This window comes from Neolamprologus brichardi, chromosome 18 (assembly GCF_056152115.1).
Source record: "Neolamprologus brichardi isolate AB-2024 chromosome 18, ASM5615211v1, whole genome shotgun sequence".
NCBI classification, from domain to species: Eukaryota; Metazoa; Chordata; class Actinopteri; order Cichliformes; family Cichlidae; genus Neolamprologus; species Neolamprologus brichardi.
This window is the reverse complement of record NC_142121.1, coordinates 5,967,862-5,993,068: the sequence shown is the minus strand read 5'-3', so window position 1 is coordinate 5,993,068 and position 25,207 is coordinate 5,967,862. Positions and strand designations below refer to the sequence as shown.

Genomic DNA, 25,207 nt, shown 5'->3' with positions numbered 1-25,207 from the left:
AGTGGTCTATCCCGTTTAGGTTTTCCTGCTTAGTTCCTTGTTTCCGTTTGGTTTTCTTATTTTTGTTCTGTTTTGTCAATCAGCCTTAACAAATGCCTCTCCTTCAGTTAACTCATTTTGGTCACCACACGTCTGCATTTGGGTCTTCTCTGTGCCAGACAGACATAGATTTAACAATGTTTATGTTAGCTAACTAATGACAGAACTGAGAGCTCACTGGAAAACAAGAAGGTTTATAAAGATTATTATCAGAGCATATCAGCTAACAGATGGGTTTTCCAAATCAGTGCAGCTAGCAAAACAACGTAGAACCACTTATTGCTCAAGAGACACAAACTGAAAGTGGACACTATAGCCTTAATTTCTTAACATAAAAGTCAAGAACATCTTTATTGCAGCCAGGGACAAAAGTAACCCCTTAGACTGCTTTTTGGCATATCAGCATTGATATCAGGCTGCTATCAGTCTCTTCCAGAGGTGGCAAAAGTACAGACATTCTGTACTTAAGTAGAAGTACAAATACTACTTTTAAAAAATAAAAGTTTAAATACTGATTCAACTTCTCTATTCAGGTAGAAGAAGAAAAATACAGGCTCTGAAATGTACTTAAAGTAAGAAAGTGAAAAATAGTTCTTTGCAGGATGTTTCAGAAGAAAGATTCTGGGTGGGCAGATCAGCAAATCTGATTTTCCCTTCAAACAACTATACACTGGATGATTTCTTTAGATGACTCATCATTTAAAATACTTCAGTGCTTACAGTTAATGCAGACTCAGGCATGGAAAGGCTGGTCTTTGTGACAGGTGGGTACTGACATACATGGCTGCAGCTGCTTCACCTCTGCTAAACCTGTGACTCTGAACTGGACCATGTCATTGTCAGTGTTTGTAGTCTCATGAGCTCTCCCGTGATATTTAGTTTGCATACTTAGATTATTCCAATAATTGATTAATGTATTTGGATATGACCTCTTTGTTTCTCGTGTTTTTGTGTGTATTGTGTTGTCTCTTTCAAACAGCTGCTCGTCCTCACCTCTGCAGTGCTGCCGTCTCCTGTAACCCTGGATGGTTCTAAGCTACGTTTTCTTTCTTGTTTCTGTTGTTGTTGTGGTAGTTTTTGTCCTCATATGAGGTTTGAAGTGTCTGTGTTGTGCAGCTGGTCTGGTCTGTCTCTAGACAGCTCAGGCTGCACCCACCAGTAAATGGTGGAGGCTCACAAGGACATAGTCAACATACACAAGTTTCTGGCTTTCTGAACTCCTCTGCACGAGGGTTTCTTCGACGAGGGGAGGGCAGTGAGGCACAGCCCCCCATCCCCCGGTGACCCTGCTATGCCTGCCTTCCTAGGGAAACCCTCTGCAGAGGACCCGAGAGAGCCAGGAGCTTGTGAGTTGTGTAGGTCCACTCAGGCATCATTCATACTTGCTCTGTAGGCAGTTCAGGAGCGCCGGGGGACGGAAGATGGTGCCTCAGTGCCTCTCTCCTTCTGACATTAAAAAAACCCAACAAATTTAGAATTGTTTATATGTAGGTAATGTCCTCAAGTTCTTGATAACCACTTTTCCTCTCTCTTAGGGAAACCCTTTGCAGAGAAGCTGTGAGAGTTAGGAACTTTATAGCTTTTTGAGCTCAATATCATATTTATATAAAACTAAATTTTCAGTGAACATTTGAACCTTAATAACGTGTTAGTCCCAACACTGGTAATACCACACTGTGTCCGTTTTTTCACAGGAGTCACAACCTGTAACACTGATGCTGCATTCAAGGACCATTACAAACATCTGAAAGGACTTAAGAACATGAAGACAGAAGAAAAGACTTTGTTCAAAGTTTGATTTATAGTTAAACCTTCCAGTTTATTTACACAATAAAACATCAAAACAATATATGAATTCATTAAAATCACAGTTTTTCCTCATTTGATAATTTTGAAAAAACAAAAACACACAGTCTGCCATACTCAAAGAGAAATGTCGACATTTTTCAAAACAAATATTCAAGAAACATTTAGAGGATAGAGAAATATTTTTGTAAATCAAACTCATGATGAGCAGTGATAGCCTCCATAAACAGTCACAGGAAAGATCTCCTTTAAAAAGTCCAAAACATCAAGAGAACAACTAGAAGATGTGGAGGTACCACCCATAATGTTTGACTGACAGCTGATCTCTGTGCAGAAATGATGGAGAGAAAATGGCTGCAACCGACGTGTGTAGATCAACAGTGCAGTGTGGGAGAGTATGACCATGTAGCATTTAAAGCATGGACGTACTTATATTACTTCAAGTTTTATTCGGTAAAATAAGTGTATAAATGTCATTTTAAAAAAACAAACCCAATGGGAGTTTAGGCAGGGTGCAAGTCGGCAAACAGTTAATGGAACCGGTGCTTTAAACACCTTCAAACTGAATTTCAAAGAGAAAACTGATTTAAATAAAGGTTACCTCCACATGTACACGGGCAGTTTTTTTTAAAACAGTGATTTGTCTGAGTTTGTTTTTAAGAAATAGCTCTGACCACATGAACACACAAAAGAATATCTCAAGCACTATCAGGACCATGCCTTAAGCAACATTGTGTCAGAGGTGGACTCTGGCTCAGCTGCAGGGGAGGGGTAGTGCAAGGGAGGTGGCAAGGAAAGGTGCACACGATGAACTAATGAGGTTTCTCCCCTTTTTATAGTGAAGTCAGAGACCAGAAGCAAAGACAGCTGGAAAGCTGATGGACCTAGGTGCTGAACCTAGAGAACAATAAACCAGTGTTGAAATCAATAAAGACTCTTAAATAAACATGGAACAGTGTGTCGGGTTGGGGTCCTTTCTAAAAACATGAAGATATGTCAACCAATCAAAAGCCTACAAATAATAAAACAATGACGTTAGAAAAAAGTGATGAAGGTGAACACGAGACAAACTCATGTTTTCAAATGCTTTTTTAAAATCCACATGTAAACAAAAACTAAGCTTTAGAAAATCTTCACCCTTCATTTAAGGTGGATGAAGAGCCAAAACACATAGAAAAAGCTATGTTTACCAAATGTACACGTGCATGTAGCGAGAGACACCATTAACATTTTCTAAGAATGAAACTTAGCATCGTTTTTCATATGCATTTTCAACTGTACCGAAGAACTGAAGCTTTTTCCACATGTGCTACAACAATAAAGTTTTTCACCCCTGTGGACTCTCATGTGTCTTATCAAGCTTGACAAATGGATAAAGCCTTTCCCACAGCCTCTGCAACAGTGTGGTTTCTCACCTGTATGACTTTTTATGTGGCTTGCAAAATTTGCTGCGTCGCTAAATCTTTTCCTACAGGTGCTACAGTAATATGGCTTCTCACCTGTGTGAATTCGCATGTGTCTCTTTAAATTTGTTTTTAAATGAAATCTTTTCCCACAAGTGATACAGGAATGTTTTTTTTCACCTGTATGAAAATTCATATGAATTTTCCAATACGCCTTCCACTTAAATCTTTTCCCACATGTGCTACAAGAATATGGCGTTTCACCTGTGTGAATTCGCATGTGTCTATCCAGGCGTGTCTTCTGACCAAAACCTTTTCCACAAATGCCACAAGAATTCAGCTTCTCACCTAGGTGAATTCGCATGTGTCTATTCAAATTTGTGTCTAGATGAAATCTTTTGCCACATGTGCTACAGGAATATCGTTTTTCACTTGTATGATATTCCAGGTGCATTTTCAAAGATTCCTTCCGATTAAATCTTTTCCCACAGGTACTACAAGAATGTGGTTTTTCACCTGTGTGAATTCGCATGTGTCTTGTCAAGTCTGACTTCCAACTAAAACTTTTCCCACAGGTACTACAAGAATGTGGCTTCTCACCTGTGTGAATTTTCATATGTCGATTCAAGTTTCCCGTCCTATTAAATGTCTTTCCACAGGTGCCACATGAAAGTACTTTCTTGGAATTTGTAACCATCGGGTCTGCTGTGATTTGATTCGAATTATTTCTGTGTAAGTCATTGTCCTTGCTTTCACACTGATCTGTGACAGGAGAGTTGTGAGAAAGGAGCAGGACACTGCTTGGTTCTGGTTCCCTGTAGTCACTTTCTTCACTAGCAGGAAAAGTTTCAGTCTCCTGCTTTTGTTCAAGCGGTTTTCCCTCTTCAGTGGTACTGAGTTCCTCGTGTTCCTCTTTAATCTGTGAAGGATCCTCCGGGTCCAGACTGGAGTTCGTCTGGTTGCAGACGTGCTGATGTGTGAGCCCCTCCTCGTCCTTACAGTCATGTTGTGGAAAATCTGAAGGGACAGATTAAAAAAACAAAACATACATTACAAGGTAACCTTAACCATTAGCAGGTCTCCACATGGTAAGCATATTATTCAGATATACCAGTGAAAGGCATGTTGTGGGGAGAAACTATTTTGCCGACTCGGTGAAAACCATTTTGGCTGCTCATTTACAAACTATATGAAAAAACACTCTTCTTCTGTGATCAAGTTAAGTTTAGAATCATATATTTCAGAAAGCCAAATATAAATATTTACCATACTTAACTCAATCCGGAATCTGTTTGAATATTTTTTCCCTTTCCATGCTGCAGAGCAAACCTCAAATTCTTGAAAACTGGCAGAACACCCAAAAAAAACAGAACACCCAAACTTTGTTGGGTGTAGATTTCATTTCAGATTTCAGATCTCTACTTTTAAGATTAGGCTTAAAACTTTCCTTTTTGCTAAAGCATATAGTTAGGGCTGGACCAGGTGACCCTGAATCCTCCCTTAGTTATGCTGCAATAGATGTAGGCTGCCGGGGGATTCCCATGATGCATTGAGTTTTTCCTTTCCAGTCACCTTTCTCGCTCTCTATGTATTAACAGACCTCTCTGTATTGAATCATATCTGTTATTAATCTCTGTCTCTCTTCCACAGCATGTCTTTTATCCTGTCTTCCTTCTCTCACCCCAACCGGTCGCAGCAGATGGCCCCGCCCCTCCCTGAGCCTGGTTCTGCCGGAGGTTTCTTCCTGTTAAAAGGGAGTTTTTCCTTCCCACTGTCGCCAAAGTGCTTGCTCATAGGGGGTCATATGATTGTTGGGTTTTTCTCTGTATCTATGAAGCGCCTTGAGGCAACTTTTGTTGTGATTTGGCGCTATATAAATAAAATTTAATTGAATTGTAGATTTTATCGGAGAAGTGGGTGGACATTTTAAACTTAAACTCACTTAAACTGACTTCTTACTTTCTCCTCAGCTTCTGCATCAGTTAATAGTGGAAATCTAATTTTTGTATCACCTATCAGGGGAGATTTAAAAAAAAAATAAAAAATGTCAGCTGTAAAAAAAAAAACTATTAGATTCTCATAAATATTACTGTGTCGTACTTTCTATGATATTAGGTGACTGTTGAGTCTTTGTTTAAGAGTAATCTATTCATGTGTATGTAATTTCAGTCATATCTAAAAACGGTTCAACTGACTTAAACTCTTGCCTTGAACATCTCACATGTGTTTCACCAAGATTTTTCCTCCAGTTCAAAACCTTATGCTCATCCCCAAAATGTTGCATGAAAACTTTCTGCATAAAACTGATATCATACCACCACCTCTTTCTTCTTGCTCCTCCATGGTTATCAACCTGCCTCCATGTGCTCCCAACAGAGAAGATACCATAACCGACAACACAACACTGTGTGTTTGTGGTGGGGATTAGGGCTGAGAGATTCATATATTTATAACAGCAACAATCAAATACCAAAACTGTACAAGAACAAAGATCAATTAAAACATAAACAGATCACCAAGGATGAGAAAATAAAGGTGATTTGTAACAAAACACACAAAATGTAGGAGAAAACAAAATACTTGATATATAAAAGGCTTGTATTAACGGTTAAATGGCAGAAAACACTTAAATGTTTATTTAAAAATTAGTCAAAACCTTTACATGACACCTACTGCAGTACATTTTTATTTAGATTAACCATAAATTGCCTGAGCAGGCAATGAATAGGATTAGGCTGCCGAGGGCTTCCCATGGTGCCTGAGTGTTTCTTCTTCACTCACCTCTTTTCGCGCTGTGTGTTTATACTACACCACTATCACATTTTATAGAATTTAACTCTGGCACTCTCTGCTTTCCTCCCCCTCCACTCACCTCCAACTGGTTGCAGCAGATAGCCGCCCCTCCCCTCTCTGCTAAAAGGTTGTTTTTCCTCAAAATTGGGGACTTTAAAAAAGCCGATGTGAGCCAGGAACTTCCAAATATAAACAGTATACTCGACCAGAAAGGAGAGGACATTGGATCACAGTTACAGCACGATTAGCGAAGCCTATCACGCTGTGCCATGTGCTGCACTCGGACTTTCTGACCACGTCATGATCATTCTGATGCCCGCGAGGCTGAAGCTCTTCAAACCTGTTGTGAGGACTAAAAAACTGGAGTAACGAGGCTGTGGTGGAGAGACGCACGGCTTGGAATCTACAGACTGGGACACATTGAGGGCTACTTCTAAAGGCTGGGATGAGTTTACGACACTGTCACCTCCTATATCCACTTCTGCAAGGACGGCATTGTGCCAGGGTGAGTTTTAATAATGGCAAATCCTGGTCCTCCTCTGCGCTTCTCCCTGTACACTAACTGCTGCACCTCCACCCACCAGTCTGTCAAGCTGATTAAGTTTGACACCACCGTTATTGGACTCATCTCGGACAGGGATGAGTCTGTCTACAGGATGGAGGCTGAACGTCTGGTGTCCTGGTGCAGCCGCAACAACCTGGTGCTGAATGCCCAGAAGACAGTGGAGATTTATTGAGGACTTTAGGAAGCACACATACCTATTCTTTGCAACTTTACTTCAGGGTTCCACATGATGTCCAGCTCCTGCCCAGTCCAGACGATGACATCTTTGGTTTTTGGCTTCAGTGAAAGCTGGTCACTTTCATGATTGAGGGAGATTTCCTCTTGTTCATCTTTAGTCTGTGGAGGCTCTGGGTCCTGCTGGTCCAGACTGGAGCTCCTCTTCTGGTCACAGACCTGCTGGTCATCCAGAACTTCATCTTCAACACAAGGACACAAGAAAATAGTGACTAATGTCATGACAAGAAAATGTTGGTCATGTCATAGTGAATATTCTGACCCTGAGTGTCCCTAAGCTTTAGCAACTTGACCTTTTTCTCATATTTAACAAACCAAACATTTCATATTCTGCTTGGTTGTAAGTGAAGAGAGAGTCAATGTAATGGATGTCTGGTGGGAAGGAGTTCCAGAGGCCCACAATAACAGTGGAAATTTAATCAAAGAGATCTCAGGAAAAATCTCTTGGGAACACCGCATTGGAAATGAGAATTCTTGGGAATTTACATTTTATAATAATAATAATAATAACAATAATAATGGATTGCATTTATATAGCGCTTTTCGGGGCCCTCAAAGCGCTTTACAATTCCACTATTCATTCACACACTGGTGGAGGCAGCTACAGTTGTAGCCACAGCTGCCCTGGGGCAGACTGACAGAGGCGAGGCTGCCATATCGCGCCATCGGCCCCTCTGGTCAACACCAGTAGGCAACGGGTGAAGTGTCTTGCCCAAGGACACAACGACCGAAACTGTCCGAGCCGGGGCTCGAACCGGCAACCTTCCGGTTAAAAGACGAACTGCCAACTCTTTGAGCCACGATTTATGACTTGGTTGAACCGACAGGAGCCAGAGAGAAAATATTTAAACCAGTTTAAGAGTTTGTCAGTGATTCTAACAGAGGCTAAACTGTCAAGAAGCTGTTAGAGTGTTAAAGTGCTCATTTTTGTGACTGCCTGTGATTAGCACACAATATAAAAAAACAAACAGAAAAAGCCACACAAACAAATGAACAGCAGGATGATCTGAATATGACAATGAAAGCTAATCTTGTAATATTTTACTAATAACTATACACTCACTGGTCACTTTATTAGGTACACATTCCTAGTACTAGATTGGAGCCCCTTTTGTCCTCAGAACTGACTTAATTCTTTGTGGAGATTCAGCAAAATGCTGGAAATATTCCTCAGATATTTTGGTTTATATCAACCCGAGAGCTTCACACAGCTGCTGCATATCTGTCATCTTCACATCCATGATGCAAATCTTGTGTCCCACCGAATCACAAAGGTGCTCTGAGATTGAGAGCTGGTGACCTCCTAAGTACAGTAAACTCACTGTCATTTTAAGGTAATGGGGTTGTAACCAATTATACTAATCAATTGTTGTATCCCATCTGCTTCAAGATTCAACATGTTATGTGTATTCAGAGATGCTCTTTTACGTATCTTGTAAAATGTGCTTATTGGACTTAATGTCGCCTTCCAGTCAGGTTGAAGCAGTCTGTTCATTCTCTTCTGACATCAACAAGGAGTTTTCACCCAAAGAACTGCCCTCACTAGATTTTTTATTTTTCGGACTACTCTCTGCAAATCATACAGATGTTCATGCTGGAAAATTTCAGCAGATCAGCAGTTTCTAAAACACTCAGCGGAGCCAGTCTGTCACAAACACCCACACCGCAATCAAAGTGATTTAAATCAGCGCTCACTTTGAACTTCAGCAGGTCATCTTGATCACATCTACATGCCGAAATGCACTGACTGCTGCAATGTAATAGGCTGATTACATTTTGGATTAAAGAGTAGCTGAATGGGTCTCTCAGATATGCGAGTGATATTTAAGGTGTTTTAAATATTCTCTCTCATGCGCTGAACAGCAAAGAATTCTGTTCATATGCAGAAAGTCATCATTTATGAGGCGTACAAATCACTAGTCCAACTTGGTCCTTGTGGCCAATATCCACATTTTTCATTGCCTCAACGGTTTTCCTACATTCTGCGTACAGTTCTGGGCCAACATGACTTAAATCTATATGCAGGAAATAATATATAAACTTAAAACCCAGTTTTTATTTTACTGTACTAACACAAAATATGTCTTCAGTGAGGTAGTATGCCAGGCAGAAATGCTCACCGCCTGTCTTTGTGAGCTCTTTTCATGAGGAGTTAACTCTGATATCCTCATGTGATGTTTTTATATGAGTCATATTCATTTCTGAATTCTGAAATAATAAAAATAATAATATATTACAGTTTTACATACCTGTTGTGGTCAGCTTTACTCCAGGTTTACACAACAAATCCAGCTCTTCCCTTGTCCAGACATGAATGCCTTCAGCCTCCTGCTTCAGTTCAAACTGCTCTCCTTCCTCACTGCTGCAGGTTTCCTCCTCTCTAGTCTGTGGAGGCTCTGGGTCCTGCTGGTTGAGACTGAAGCTCCTTTCCTGGTCACAGACCTGCTGATCATCCAGACCTTCGTGTTCAACAAAGGGACACAAGAAAATAGTGACAATAGTCACCTATGGAGAATTAAGTTTATGGTTTCAAGGATTCTTGCAGACTTTACTAGAGAAACATTTACTCATAGTCATTTGTTGATTGGGTGATGTTATTAACCCTGCAGCTGAACAACTGTGGTCCAATTTTTAGATGTGAATGCCAGTGATTACCACACAATGTAAAATAAATAAATAAATAAAAGAAAAAAAACATACAAACAAATGAACAACAGGATGATCAGAATATGATAATGAAAACCTACAGCATTTTAAGAAGGCCGGTATATGTTAATGCTAATTTTCTAATATTTTACTAATCAATATACACTCAGTGGTCACTTTATTAGGTACACAATTCTAGTTATGTGTATTCAGATATTCTCTTCTGCATATCTTAGTTGCAAAAAGTCATAATTGGACCTACTGTTGCCTTCCTGTAGGTTGAAGCTGTGTCAAAAGATTTTACCTTATTACCTTCATGTATAGCCTTATTTGAATTTTGTAGTAATGCCTGTACATAGCGTGTCAGCAAATTCTTTAGCTGGAACAAAGTGATCACATGAGGAAGTTGCTCAAGTTTAGCCAACACCCACATGTATTGTTTTAACCCACTACAAGATCGTTAATCAACTTGTCCATCTTTGTGTTGCAAGGCTGCATCCTGTGTAGCCTCGTATGCAATCACCAGATAAGAAGTTGTTTTTTCCTAACTTGTACTCCACCCATGGGTGTTACGTGAGTATATAATAAAGTCTGACCAGATGCCTGGGCGCATTTCCTGCACAGGATTCGTCCATGTACACGAATTAACTCTGGGCCCGTGATTCTTTGCTTTCCTGAGGTTTTTCTCCTTACAAGCTGTCTCCCCATTCTTCTCTGACATAAACAAAGAACTGCCCTCATTAGATAATTTCTCTTTTCGGACTTCTCTCTCTAAATCATACAGACGTTTGTGCTGGAAATGTGAGCAGATCGGCAGTTTCTGAAACACTGAGACCAGCCAGTGTGGCACAAACAGCCACACCACGCTCAAAGTGATTTAAATCCAACTCGCCTCCCCAACACGACGCTCACTTTGAACTAACAGCAGGTCATCTTGATCACGTCTACATGCCGAAATGCATTGACTGCTGTCATGTAATTGGCTGATTATATTAAAAACTATTGTAAATCAACGCATGAATTTACTACTAATAACAGAAGTTTACACACCTGTACTGTGTGACTTTATCCCGGGTTTGATATCCAGCAGTCTTAGCTGACTGATCTCTTCCTCATACCGGACGATCGTTTTTTCAAACTCTGAGAAGATTTGTTCTGCGGCAGTAGTTAATCTCTCCTTGATAACTTCTCTTAGATGAAGAACTGAAGACATTATTGCTACAACAACCGATACATTCAAACTAAATTCTTCAAACAAAACTCGATCACGACGCAAGTGCTGAACGGCATCATTTCCGCTATTCTTCTTCTATTGAACTTCCGGTAGCCTGGAAGTATCAAAGGCGCATTGCTGCCCTCTTCAGGTCAGTCCAACAAAAATCAAGTCTGGTACTTTCCAGAAACCTGGATAAAGAATTTATGGTTTCAAATGACCAATTCATTGTGTATAAGGTTTCTTTCTGCAGACCATCAAACCATGCTTAACCCTTTCTGACTTACATGCCTCACACTCATACTGTTGCTTTATTATCATCACAGCAGCAGTAAAGTAAGAATGCTTTGTTGATAGAAAGATATTTAAATATTTAAAGTCCCCCCCCCCCCCTTTTTTTTTTTGTTGAGATTTTTAATGTGTTCAGCTTAAACCGTGCTGCTTGATGTTACTGTGTGCCTGCTGTTTTCATCAACAGTCTTGTTCTGTTTTAAACACTCAGATTCTCTTAGCCTAGGTTGATATTTTTGCCACGCGATTATAAGTGATATCCTGGAATAAAGAAAATTAATTGATTAAAGTTTGATTTAATGGAAAAATCTTTATTTTTTTCCAACATTTAACATCATCAATGATGTCCTCATTGATTATAATCACAACTATAATTATTTACAATCTGTTTGATAAAGGAGGGTCTCCTGATTTCTCTGTTAAGTCCATGAAGTGGAAGTGAAATAACAACATACAAATACATTAATATGAATATTTTGGTTAAACAGTATAATCAAGATTTTGTGGAGAACCAGTGTAATGAGCGTGCAGAAATGTCTGTAGAAGACAAACAGTTCTGCCCCTGGGTGGGTCCGGGACGGGCGTGAGGTTCTGGGGGCGCTCCGGCTCTGGCCTGGGGCCCTGGCCGGGCCTCGGGGGCCTGGGTCCTGGTTGGTGTGTTGCCGGGGTTGTGGGCCGGTGGGTATATGGGGGCCCGCCACTGGCGTGGGGTGCCGCCGGTGCGCCGAGCCACCTGGGGGGCTCTTCAACTGGTGGGGGGGGGGGGTTGTCACATCTTGCAGGAGCTTTCCTCTCTCAGGAACTCTCTCTGCAAGAGGGGGAGATACAGGAGAGGTGGAGGAAGATCTCAGCCTGGGCGTCTATTGTCTTATGTAGTCTGGAAGATGAGTGGATGATGGGGTGGGTGCAGTTTTCTCTGTGGTGGGGTTGGGTGGACTGCCCCGGGCTCTGTGGGGCCGGGCGGCGCCGCTGCGCTGGGCCCCGGTTCGGATGGGCCTGGGCCCCCCTTCCCTGGCGGGTCGTGGAGTATGGGGGTGCCTACTGGGGTCAGCGGGGGAGCTGGCCCCAGGGAGGGGTCAATTGCCCCTCCCTTCCTTCCCTCCCCATCTCCAGCTGCCTCCCTCTTCCCGCTCCACCACAACCACCCACACATGCAGGGCCTTGGAGTGGGGGTGTGTCACCAGGGTGCAGAGGGGGTAACCCCCCCCTCTGTCCCCTTCTGGCTGCCTCTGCCTCAATTTTATCCCGCAACTTAGACATTCACATTACTCACACTCTCATTACACATACATATAGGATCTTGGGGGTGGGCACGCTACACGGAATCTCAATTACCATCAGGGTGTACACCTCACCCCTGGCGTCGTTGCCCACCTCTCAATTTTAAATACACGTAGACATTGAGGGCTAGCAGGAGGGACTATGCGCTTACCTGCTGCTCTCTGGCAGGTAGCTCCATGCCCTCCTGGGTTTTAAATGCACCTTAGAACACACATACATCAACACTACAATGAGCGGGTGGAGGGAGGTTAGGAGTCTTCTCTCACCCTCGTTCTCTGCGGTCTGCTGGAGCAGGGGGGCTAGGAGGAGGAGTTGGCCGTCCGACTGGGGTCCGGAATGTGGGGCCTCCCTGCTGCTGCGGAGTCGGGGCGGTCTGCTTCTCCCCACCGCAGGGAAAAAGGGTAACACAACCTGGGTCTGGGTGCAGTTCCCCCCCCCAGGGGCAAGGGTACCTAGACCCGGTTTGTAGAGTACGCTTGGGGAGTGTGATTGTGTGTACAGCGTCTCTTTATGTCTGTCTCCACGTTGGTTAAGTGTGGAGTAAGTGCATATGAGAGCATGAGGGTGGGAATGGATGTTTGTATCTGTGTGTGCCTGTATGTCTGTGTCCATATGTCAGGTTGGGTATCAGACGCCACCTCTCTGAGGACAGCTCAGGCCCTCCAAGGTTTGGAGGCCTATCTCCCCCCACCACTTCCCCTGCCGGGGGCGGACTCCCTCAGACATCGGTGCATTGGTGGTTCTTTGTGTCCGGGGGTGGGCGTCCGGGTGCACACCGGCTCACTCCTTGGCGGCTGCTTATCGGGGCCTGGAGCCTGGGGCTCGCTTGGGCCACTTCGGAGGTGGGGTGCCCCCGGCCTCTCGGCCTGGGGCTCGGTCACTCAGGCACAGCTGGCTGCCGGCGGAGCTCACGGGCACGTCGCTGCAACCCCCCCTGGCTTCTGCTCCGTGGCTGCTGGGTGATCCCTCATCTGGGACTCTCCTCAGCTCTTTCTGGGACAGTGGCACGGCTGCCCCTCTGTTGGTCTTCCTTGGTCTCTTGTGTTCTGGGGGCCTCTGGATGTCTGGGGTTTTGATCTCCTCCATACCTACTTCATGCCCTGGAGGACGGGGCAGTGGCCCCCCACACCCTCTAGCAGATCATTACATGAGGGAACCTTTTAAGAAAACAAGCAAGTCCATACTCACAGGTGTACACACGGGTGATCACACACACAAACTACACCCTTTTTGGCTCCTACCTCAATGCACACTGTGCTGTCGATCTTACGTGCTGCACAATAATGTTTAATATTTAGTATTTACTGTCATATTCCCATATATCATTGTGATGTTGTTTATTGTATTACTCTCGTTTTCTTCTGCTTGTTTTCTTTTTTCTTTCTCAACAGGTGATCCAGGTGATCGATACATGTATTTTGTTTTTTGTTTTTTTTATTTATTTATTTATTTATTTTTTTGCTTATTCTGTTGGTTTTTGTTTTTCGCCCTTCTCCCCCGTCCCTCTTCTCAACTGTTTTTCTTTCCCTCTTTCTTTCTCCCTTTTCTTTCCCCCAGTCAAGTCTGTCCCGTATTCAGCAAGTGAAAATAAAATAAAGAATAAAAGGTGAATCAAATGGACCATTACGGCAAAGCTGGGATGGTCAATTTGGTAAAGAAAATCCGTTGGGCATCTTTCTTCGCCTTTAGACAATAATTCTGATGGCAAAAGAGCCAAACGGGACAGGCGCAAAAAAAAAAAAAAAAAAAAAAAAAAAAAAAAAAAAAAAAAAAAAAGAAGACAAACAGTTCATGAACATAATGTCAGAGTCAGCTGTGCTTAAAGATGGTCATTATTACTTGAAATTACCTTTTCGTAAACCTGAAGTAAGAATGCCAAACAACAAGCAGGTGGCTCAGCAGAGGGCGCAATATTTGCTAAAACGGTTTCAGAAGGATCAGTTATTCTTTGAAGAATACAAAGAATTCATGCACAATGTTAGTATGGAGGGACATTCAGAAATTATACCACAAGAACAGTTGAAGCATGAGGAAGGAAAGGTGTGGTATATACCTCATCATGGGGTCTACCACCCCCGCAAGAAAACACTGCGTGTTGTGTATGACTGTGCTTCAACATTTGCTGGAGCATCACTGAACAAAGAGCTATTACAAGGCCCAGATCTGGCTAGCACTTTATTAGGTGTGCTGATTCGCTTTCGGCAGGGTCCAATAGCGCTTATGACAGACATTAAAGGGATGTTTCATCAGGTCAGAGTAGCTGAGGAACACGTAAACTTTTTACGTTTTCTCTGGTGGCCCGATGGTGACATCACAAAACAGCTGGTGGAACATAGGATGTTAGTCCACATTTTTGGTGCAGTATCCTCCCCCAGCTGTGCCACCTATGCACTACTAAAGACTGCTGATGACAACCAACATCTGTACCCAGAGGAGGTTATACATACAATCAGGCACAGTTTTTATGTAGATGACTGTCTTAAATCTACCCAGTCTGTTGAGCAGGCCGTCTCACTTTATCAGCAGCTTACTGAGGTGTGTGCCAAGGGGGGATTTAAGCTCAATAAGTGGGTATGTAGTGATCGCTCTGTCCTCTGTCAGATCCCAGAGGAAAATAGAGCCACAGGTGTAAAGATGCTGGACCTTAGTCGGGACCAGCTCCCCACTGAAAGAGCCCTCGGTGTGCAGTGGGATATTGAACATGATGTTTTCACATTCAGTATTGTGAACAAGGACAAACCACTTACAAGACGTGGTATTCTGTCCAATGTCAGCTCCATTTACGACCCTTTGGGTTTCTTAGCTCCAGTCATTCTGCCTGCAAAACAAATTCTGCAACATCTATGTAAACTGAGGTTTGGCTGGGATGAGACAATACCAGCAGAAATGACACAAACTTGGCAAAAATGGGTTGAGGATTTAGTTCTTCTTAACAAGTTTAGTATCAGTAGATGTGTCACACCCAAAGGATTTGGGGAGATAAAAGGTGCACAGCTGCATCACTTTTGTGATGCCAGTGAAACTGGGTATGGTGCTGTATCATATCTTAGGCTATCTAATAGCAAGCAGGAAGTGTGTGTTTCCTTTATTATTGGTAAAGCAAGGGTGGCACCGTTAAAACAAGTCACCATCCCACGTCTTGAGCTGGCTGCTGCGGTTTTAGCTGTGCGCTTGGACAAAATGCTGTCAGTTTGTCAGGGTTCCTGGGTCGGTGACCCAGTGCTTTCCGTTTTGTTCACGTTCAGTTTATTTCGTCACTTCCTGTTTGTTCCTGTCACCTCGTCTCGTGCCATTAGCCAGATTATGTTCAGCTGTGTACTCACCGGTCTCTCATTATCATCCTCATCAGTCTGTGTATTTAGGTCTTCTGTTTCCATTCGTTCTTTGTCGTGTCATTGATGATGTTCGTGTGATGTTGTCCTCCCCGTGTTCTCTCAGTCAGTCAGCCATTCAGTGTTCCAGCCAGTCAGTGTCCGTTCACCCTCTGTTCCTCCACTCCTTATAATAAACATCCACCAGTCTTCACCTACCTGTGAGTCCTGCGTTTGGGTTCCTTCTTCCTCGCCTCCACTCCACAACGCCTGACAGAATGACACGACCCGTGCCACGAAGACACGATTGGGACCCAGCGGACTCGGACCTCAACGAGCGGCAGGTGGCGGCGCTTTACCGTTGGGCAGAGTTGGTCAGGGGAAAACAGCGGCTCTTCGCGGAGAGAGAGCACGTCTTCGAGGGGACTCGCCTGGCTCTGGGCGGGCCTCGGAGACGCCGCGTTCCCCCACCTGCTGCCTCACCTGCCCCGGAGCATTTGCCGCGGAGAGCGGACGTTTCATGCCGCGTTTCGGCCGCTCCCTCTCTCGCCGCTCCGCTCCTCGTTCACACACCCGCCGCCTCATTCGCCGGACCTCCACCTTCGCCACGACACCGCGGCTACGCCTCCCACCTCGGCTCAATGGAGGCTACCGCGCCAGAGGCTCAGCTGTTCACCCCGGCCGCTTCCTCTTCCCGGAGAAAGCGGCGCACACGCCGCCATAACACGGACTATTGTCAACAACTCCCGGTGGTGAGTTCCGGTAATTGTTTTCCGCCCTCCTCATTTGACACTTCACCCAGATTAACTAAGGGACTCTACTCCGATTCATGGGGAGATTCCCTCCTGGATGATGTAGACTGGGAAGAGTTTTTCTGCTGTGCTCCCGCAAAGACTGTAAATCGTGGTGGCAGAAGAAACAGACCGAACGCTGATAAACCTGCCAGTAGCACACACCCGGTCACCATTTCCACACCCGTCACTCAGCCATTCCCCACCAGCACGGCAGCCCAGATCTGGCCTTCCTCTTCAGCCATTTCATCACCTCAGATGACTAGGGCCCGGCCTACACCCACACCAGTACCAGCTCCCACACCGGTGCCAGCTCCCAGGAGGAAGGCAGCTGCGACGCAGTCTACCTCCACATCCACTCTTGTTTCCCGGGTGGGGGTGACTGGTGTCCAGCCACCTCCCGTGCCTGTCCCAGCGCCCAGGCTGAGGGCAGCCTCAACCCAGCCTGACCTCCCTGGAGGCTTGGAAGAGCTAACCGGCCCAACTACTACTTCGCCTCTTCATCCACCTCCTGATCCTACCTTTCACGCCCTCGCACTGTCCCTGGTTAGGCTAGCTGAAGTGTCCCCTGCTCAGGCACCAGCCTTATTAGCCCAGGCCGCAATCTTATCCCCCTCGGTAACTCTGTCATTAGCTCAACCATCAGCGTCGCCAACCTCTGTTCATCCCTTAGCTTTCCCACTCCAGTCAGTTCCCTCACCTGCTGTTCAGCCTTCACTCCAGTCAGTTCCCTCACCTGCTGTTCAGCTTCCACTCCAGTCAGTTCCCTCACCTGCTCTTCAGCCTTCCCTCCAGTCCCCTGTAGTCCAGTCTCCTCCCGTCCTCCAGTCCCCTGTAGTCCAGTCTCCTCCCGTCCTCCAGTCCCCTGTAGTCCAGTCTCCTCCCGTCCTCCAGTCCCCTGTAGTCCAGTCTCCTCCCGTCCTCCAGTCCCCTGTAGTCCAGTCTCCTCCCGTCCTCCAGTCCTCTGTAGTCCAGTCTCCTCCCGTCCTCCAGTCCTCTGTAGTCCAGTCTCCTCCCGTCCTCCAGTCCTCTGTAGTCCAGTCGCCTCCCGTCCTCCAGTCCTCTGTAGTCCAGTCGCCTCCCGTCCAGTCAGTCCAGTCGCCTCCCGTCCAGTCAGTTCAGTTCCCGGACCTGCAGCCACAGCACCCAGAGCCAGCTGTGAGCCCTCCTGCTCGCCAGCCAGGGGCCTCCGCGCCCGCTGGCCCGGCCGCTCTCCCGCCAGGGGCCTCCGCGCCCGCTGGCCCGGCCGCTCTCCCGCCAGGGGCCTCCGCGCCCGCTGGCCCGGCCGCTCTCCCGCCAGGGGCCTCCGCGCCCGCTGGCCCGGCCTGTCTCCAGCCAGGGGCCTCCGCGCCCGCTGGCCCTGCCTGTCTCCAGCCAGGGGCCTCCGCGCCCGCTGGCCCTGCCTGTCTCCAGCCAGGGGCCTCCGCGCCCGCTGGCCCTGCCTGTCTCCAGCCAGGGGCCTCCGCGCCCGCTGGCCCTGCCTGTCTCCAGCCAGGGGCCTCCGCGCCCGCTGGCCCTGCCTGTCTCCAGCCAGGGGCCTCCGCGCCCGCTGGCCCTAAAGCTGTGGCTCCGTCACCCCCGGCTCCCGTGCCGTCACCTGGTCCAGCCTCAGACTCAGCTTCAGCGTCTGCTTCGCCTGGGCCGGACTCAGCTTCAGCTTCAGCGTCTGCTTCGCCTGGGCCGGACTCAGCCTCAGACTCAGCTTCAGCGTCTGCTTCGCCTGGGCCGGACTCAGCCTCAGACTCAGCTTCAGCGTCTGCTTCGCCTGGGCCGGACTCAGCCTCAGACTCAGCTTCAGCGTCTGCTTCGCCTGGGCCGGACTCAGCCTCAGACTCAGCTTCAGCGTCTGCTTCGCCTGGTCCAGCCTCAGACCCAGCTTCAGCGTCTGCTTCGCCTGGTCCGGACTCAGCTTCAGCTTCAGCTTCTGCTTCGCCTGGTCCGGACTCAGCCTCTGCTTCAGCTTCTGCTTCGCCTGGTCCGGTCTCAGCTTCAGCTTCAGCTTCGCCGGGTCCGGCCTCAGCCTCGTCGCCAGCTTCAGCTTCGCCGGGTCCGGCCTCAGCCGCGTCGCCAGCCTCCGCTTCGCCTGGTCCGGCGGCTGCCGCGTCGCCAGCCTCCGCTTCGCCTGGTTCTGCGGCTGCCGTTGCACCGTTGCCCCAGCCACGTTCTGGACGTCATCGCCGGCGCGGCCGCCCACCGGACCAGCTCAGGGGCCGCCGCCGCCTTCCTCGCGGCCGCCCACCGGACCAGCTCAGGGGCCGCCGCCGCCTTCCTCGCGGCCGCCCACCGGACCAGCTCAGGGGCCGCCGCCGCCTTCCTCGCGGCCGCCCACCGGACCAGCTCAGGGGCCGCCGCCGCCTTCCTCGCGGCCGCCCACCGGACCAGCTCAGCGGCCGCCGCCGCCTTCCTCGCGGCCGCCCACCGGACCAGCTCAGCGGCCGCCGCCGCCTTCCTCGCGGCCGCCCACCGGACCAGCTCAGCGGCCGCCGCCGCCGGCCACGCGGCCGCCCGCCTGAACTGTCTCGTCTCGGCCGCCCACCGGACCAGCTCGAGGAATGACGGTTGGCTGTTTCCTGAAATCTTCCACCTGGATCAGTGGTCCAGAATTTCTCAGTAAACCTGTTGTTCGCTGGCCAGTAGGCAAGGATTATGTATCTGTCCATTTGGAAGCTGACCCAGAAATAAAAGGGGGGGGCCTGATGTGTGCAGCTGTGCTGAAAGAAGATGTGTGTCCCACTACTAAGCTGCTGATGTACTTCTCCAGCTGGACAAAATTAAAAAGGTGTGTGGCATGGATCCTGAAAGTAAAAGAAAGACTTAGACTTAAACTGCAAACAACGTTGGACACGCACTGTGGAAAGCAAATATGTGCTAAAGAAGATGGGAACACTCTGCTCAAAGCTGATGATTTGTCCATGGCTGAGGAGGCTATAGTGAGTTTTGTGCAGAGAAAACATTATGCTGATGAAATGACTGCCCTAAACTCCGGCACTGTAAGGAAGTCAAGTCATCTGTATAAGCTTGATCCTGTCGTTACTAATGGTGTCCTGAGAGTGGGTGGAAGACTGAGCAAAGCAGATTTACCCGAGGAAACAAAACATCCTGCAATTTTGCCAAAAGAAAGCCACGTTTCAAAGCTTATTCTTCAACATATTCATGAAAAGGTTGGTCACAGAGGAAGAAATCACATGCTTTCAACCCTTCGCCGTCAATACTGGATCCCTCATGCTAATTCAGCAGCTAGAAAAATAATCAAAGACTGTATAGTGTGTCAAAGACAACGGCAAAAGCCAGGTGAGCAGAAAATGTCTGATCTTCCTATTGACAGAATCTCAGCTGACCTTCCACCATTTACTTATGTTGGTGTTGATTATTTTGGACCAATAGAAGTAAAGAGAGGCAGGAGTCTTGTTAAGAGGTATGGAGTTCTTTTCACATGCCTAACCTGTCGTGCAGTTCACCTGGAGGTGGCACATTCTCTTGATACAGGTTCCTGCATTAATGCCATCAGGAGATTCATCTGCCGCAGAGGACAAGTCAAGGAAATGCGGTCGGACAATGGAACCAACTTTGTCTAAAACAAGCTATGTTAGAGCTAAACCAAAGTAAAATCCAAAAAGGTTTAGCACAGGATGGCATAAAGTGGACCTTTAACCCGCCTTACGGGGCCCATCATGGTGGAGTATGGGAGCGCCTGGTGCAAGAAATAAAGAGAATATTATGCTCTATCACAAACCAGCAAATACTAGATGATGAAACCTTACATACAGTTTTGTGTGAAGTGGAGGCTGTACTGAATGACCGCCCAATCACACCTTCTTCTGATGATCCCAATGATGTAGAAGCTCTTACTCCAAATCACTTACTCCAAATCACTTACTCCAGTTAAAAGGCAAACCTGTGCTGCCACCAGGTTTATTCAAAAAAGAGGATCTGTATCTGCGAAGACAATGGAAACAAGCCCAGTATATTGTGGATCTGTTCTGGAAAAGGTGGGTGAAAGAATACCTTCCTATGTTGCAGGAACGACAAAAATGGAACAAGATTCGTAGGAACTTTTGCATTGGTGATGTTGTGCTTATTGTTGATGGAGCTGCACCAAGAAATTCTTGGCCCGTTGGCCGCATCACTGAAACCATGGCCGATGCACACGGAGTTGTTCGCCGTGTTCGAGTTAAGACACGAACAAATGAGCTGGAGAGGCCAATCAACAAAATATGTCTCCTGGTGGAGGCCATCTAGAGGAAACAATGAATGTTTGCCTCCAACTGAGCCAAGTTCTGGAACCTCTGGCTCTAGATTCACACTGACACTCACTTTGCTCTACACTCCATTATGCAACATACACCTTTTTTCAATACACACAAAGCAAACACATGAACAACAAAGACTTGAAATCATAGAACAATGACTTTTTTTTGTTTTTGTTTGTTTTTATGAAGCCATGGACTACTGAACAAAATTATCGGTGTTGCACTTTGTGATGGCCACTCAGACAGATATAATTCATGTTACACAGGAATTAGGGGCCGGAATGTTGTGGCCATTTTTGTTGAATGTTTATAAAATGCAATTTGTATTAATTTTTGTTTTTTCTTTAAAGTTGTAAGAATATGTTGACCTAGTTTTGTTTATGTAAATTTGTAATTCATTTTATTGGAAAGTGATTGGTTTAATGGCTTATGGACCCTCCCATTAATCATGGGATTAAGAGCACCCTGGAAGGGTGTGGTAAGGATACTTTTTGTTTGCCAAATGTCTGCTGGGGTGTCGGGAGGGTGAGGAAATGATTTTTTGACCACTTTTGAAGTTGTTAAAGCAAATTAAGTTAACATTCGTTTAATTTTAAGTTTTAAGAAGTTATTTGGTTGATTTTTGTTTATGATTTTGCACGAAATAAAGACATATGATTTAAAACAATGAAATCAAAGTGCGTTCTAAAACAAACCTCCCGTTGCCACCCACGGCCTTTTCTTGGACCTTTCTTTTTTGGTGTTTGGAACATAAAAGGCCTTGACAGTCTTGTTCTGTTTTAAACACTCAGATTCTCTTAGCCTAGGTTGATATTTTTGCCACGCGATTATAAGTGATATCCTGGAATAAAGAAAATTAATTGATTAAAGTTTGATTTAATGGAAAAATCTTTATTTTTTTCCAACATTTAACATCATCAATGATGTCCTCATTGATTATAATCACAACTATAATTATTTACAATCTGTTTGATAAAGGAGGGTCTCCTGATTTCTCTGTTAAGTCCATGAAGTGGAAGTGAAATAACAACATACAAATACATTAATATGAATATTCTACATACATTTAGAGGACAGAAATTAACATTTTCATGTGGAGAAGGATTTTTGTAATTAAAAAGATCACAAGCAGTGTTAGCCTCCACGGCCAAACAGACATTAGAGTTCCACCTAAAGCACTCAAAAACACCCATAATGTCTGACTGACAGTTGATGTATGTGCACAATATAAAACTTCATGAATTAGTGTTGTTTCTTTCTTTAAACTGAAATAGACAATGTGTTGTTGTTCACACTACAAATAAAATGTGACAGCAAACGCGCTCTAGTGTGAATGGTTCATGGCCCTCAAAGCGTCCCGCATGCACAAAAGAAGACGTCACACACAACGCGCTCTGTTTGCGGAAGTAAAAATGGCGGCTACAGAGCTAGTAGGTGTTGTCGCAGCAGTCTATCAATTTTTGCACAGTCGTAACTGACAGAAATTTGACAAATTAATTACAGAAAGAAGGATACTGAGAAAAAAGAGAGGCTGTGTTTTAACAATGGCCTTGTTTGGAGCAGTGGCTGCTACCTCCGTGCAGAGGTATATATGGACACGGAGTCGGAACCAGGAGTGATGGGGTTGGTTTGTCGTCTTCAGCACTGATAATTGGCTTCTGTCTTGTGTCAGTGACGTAAAAGGCGGATTTAATGTGACATGACCATTCAAACAGCAGTCGCTTTGTAAAACATCAGATATGTATCGGATTCAGTACCACATATGAAAGTGACCCAGGTCAGATTTGAAAATATCTAATTTATGCTGTTCAAACTGTCATGCCATGATCGGATATGGGGAGCATAGGGTCAAAAAGTCCAATTTGATGCGCTTTTGCCTGCGGGGTGAACGTAGCCTTAGTGCATATCCATGTCAATTCCCTGCTCTGCTCATATTCTTGTATGCGATTGCTCCCTCTCTCCAACTCCCTGTCACAAAACGGCCGGAGGCCGAGTACCAAAACTGAACCCACGTGCAGAGAACCAAAGCGGAGACTGAGGAAATGTTTTAACATTGTTTTATTAACCAGCACAAGGATAATGTTTACAATGGCACTCGACTAAAGGCTTGAAAAACAGGGTGTGGGGTCTTGGCTCGGAGAGAGGAGTAAAAGCAGAGTGACGGGTCCAAGAAAGCAACGGGAGCTGGACTGTGATTAGGTACCCGCTGGAAGAGAGGAGAGCAGTGTTAAAATGGTAGCCAATGAGGAATTCTGGAGAGAGTGGAGGCTATGAATTTCTTTGTCTTACTGTGCAGGTGGAGATGAAGCGTTGAAGGAGAGGTGTTGTGGTCCAGGTGGGATTAGTGGTGTGTGTCGGCTGTCCTGAGTGTTAAAGGTTTCGTGGTAGTTTGAGGGCAGGCAGGTGAACCACATTTCCAGGATGAGTTGTTCAGCACTGTGGAATAACCAGGAGCAACTAGAACACAAGGTAAGTAAAGGACTTGAGAATTACTGGTATAACGTGTGAGGCCTGGTTACCAACATAGGGTTGTTGGTGAACTGGCGAGGAAGCAGCGTCAGGAAGGAGCTTAAATCTAGAGCCTAATTGCCTCAATCAGCCCCAGGTGAGGGAGGCTGTAGGCCCTGCCCATGGCCGGATACCAGGGAAGCTCAGACATCCAGTGGAATTTAACAGCCACACACCCAGACCATGACAGTCAGACTCTCTCTACTAAATATTGGATGTCAGATAGATGTGCAGATCATGTTTATATTGGGTCTGTCGGTCCATGACCAATTCTCTGGACATCTGTAGACATTTGAACTTGGTCCACAATTTTGACGTCAATCTTCAAAATTTGAACGTCATTTGAACTGGATAATTTCTTTCGGATATCATGTGGATGTTTATGATAAGTGCTGTTTATTTACATGATTAATAAATGTGACTTTTTTTTATTTATAAATATAAACATTGTTGTTATCAACATGATACATATGAATATAGGTTATTTGTAAATAAACAGGATCTATTATGTGTTAGTCTATTGATTTATTCAATAAATGTTTTTTGTTTTGTTTGTTAGTTTACATTTTCCTGATTTTCTTTAATCGATTTAATAATAATTCTTTGTAACCAGGTTAAAAATGTAATTTATTAAAATGTGTTGATATAATAAAACACTGAAATCCATGTTAAAATATAAAATAATAACGGTTAAAGTCTTTAGAAAAATTCTGATATTCCTTTTAAAAGGAGTACAATGTGTTTTATATGTTTGAAAGAGCATTTGCATTATATATGGTTCTGTGTCTTTTGATCCAGCATTTTAAGTTTTATGCCTTTTTGTATTATGTTCTCCGGGTTTCCTTACTTAGTTCTTATCTGTTTAGGTTCCTTCCATGTCTGTGGCTTCCCCACTATGGTGATTATAGTGTCGTGTCTTCAGTGTTTAAGTCTCATCCTTTATGTGTCTCAGTGATGGCTTTGTCTCTCTTACTCTGTTTGTGTTTTGTCTCCTCTTCTTGTTTACAGGTAACCCTTTGTTCGTCATTCCATCTGTCATGTGTGTTAATTTCGCCTTTGTCTTTTCTTTGTATGTTTTTTACCAGTCTAAATAAACTCCCTTTTCATTAAGTTCAGTCCTACTTTTGGGTCCACAACTCACTGGCCACTCGGCCATGAGAGTCTGTAGACTCACTGAGTGCTGACAGTGACCATCTCCACCCTATTATCAGGCCACATCAGGATCCCCTTTAGTTTGCTTACCAGCCATGCTTCCGAGCTGAGGATGCAATCATCTACATGCTCAGTCGTGTCTATGCCCATCTGGGCCAGCCGGCGAGCACTGTGATTGTGACTTTCTGATGACTCCTCGGTGGTTGGATGCGTCAGTGAGAGTGATGAGACAGAGTACCAGGCTGTGGTTCATTCCTTTGTCACGTAGTGCAAACAGACTCATCTGCAGCTGAAAGTGACCTGACTTGATTGTGGACTTTTAAGGACTATGAAACCTTGGACCACTATTTCAATCCAGTGGTACGATGTGGACATTGTGGAGGACTACAAATAGAGTGAAGTACACATGGATAACAAACAGGACTGGGTTAAAAACACAACACCACTCTACAGGAAGGGCCAGAGTTGTCTCTATATTTTGAGGTGGCTGAGGTCTTTCAACATCTGTCATACAATCCTCAGGATTTTTTTTACAAATCTTTTGTGGCCAGTGCCATCCTCTATGCTATAGCATGCAAGGGCAGCAGGTTGAGACTTGGAAAGTAGGATGAATGCGAAGAACTGTAGGCAATTTAAGTTTAATGGCTAGTGGGTTGATAATAGTTTCAATTTCAAAAGGGCCTTTGTAACGGGGTGTGAACTTGCATGACAGTGCTTTGACTTCGTTAATACCTGGGAGCAGACCTCGAAGCACGGAGCAAAGGCTCCCAGGCACACACCCGGATACGCTGAGTGCATTTCACATGGTGTTGCACAGATGGAAGAGCGAAATCCAACTCGTTCTCTGGGAACAGTGGTGATTGGTATCCAAAGGTTATTTCAAATTAGAAATGGGAGGTGTGAGGAACAAGTGGCCGGGTTATA

General features: G+C 45.3%; 1 protein-coding gene across 1 annotated transcript; it reads right to left on the bottom strand.

Annotated features, from left to right (window-relative positions):
• Positions 1-1,821: 1,821 nt before the first annotated feature.
• On the bottom strand, positions 1,822-10,779 carry LOC148097504 (uncharacterized). The gene is made up of 4 exons (XM_087832111.1): positions 10,537-10,779; positions 9,090-9,299; positions 6,801-7,022; positions 1,822-4,265 (listed from the first exon to the last, which is right to left on the bottom strand). The coding sequence occupies exons 1-4, from the start codon at positions 10,697-10,699 to the stop codon at positions 3,079-3,081; spliced, it is 1,782 nt and encodes a 593-aa protein (XP_087688237.1). The 5' UTR covers positions 10,700-10,779; the 3' UTR covers positions 1,822-3,078.
• Between the last annotated feature and the right edge of the window lie 14,428 nt (positions 10,780-25,207).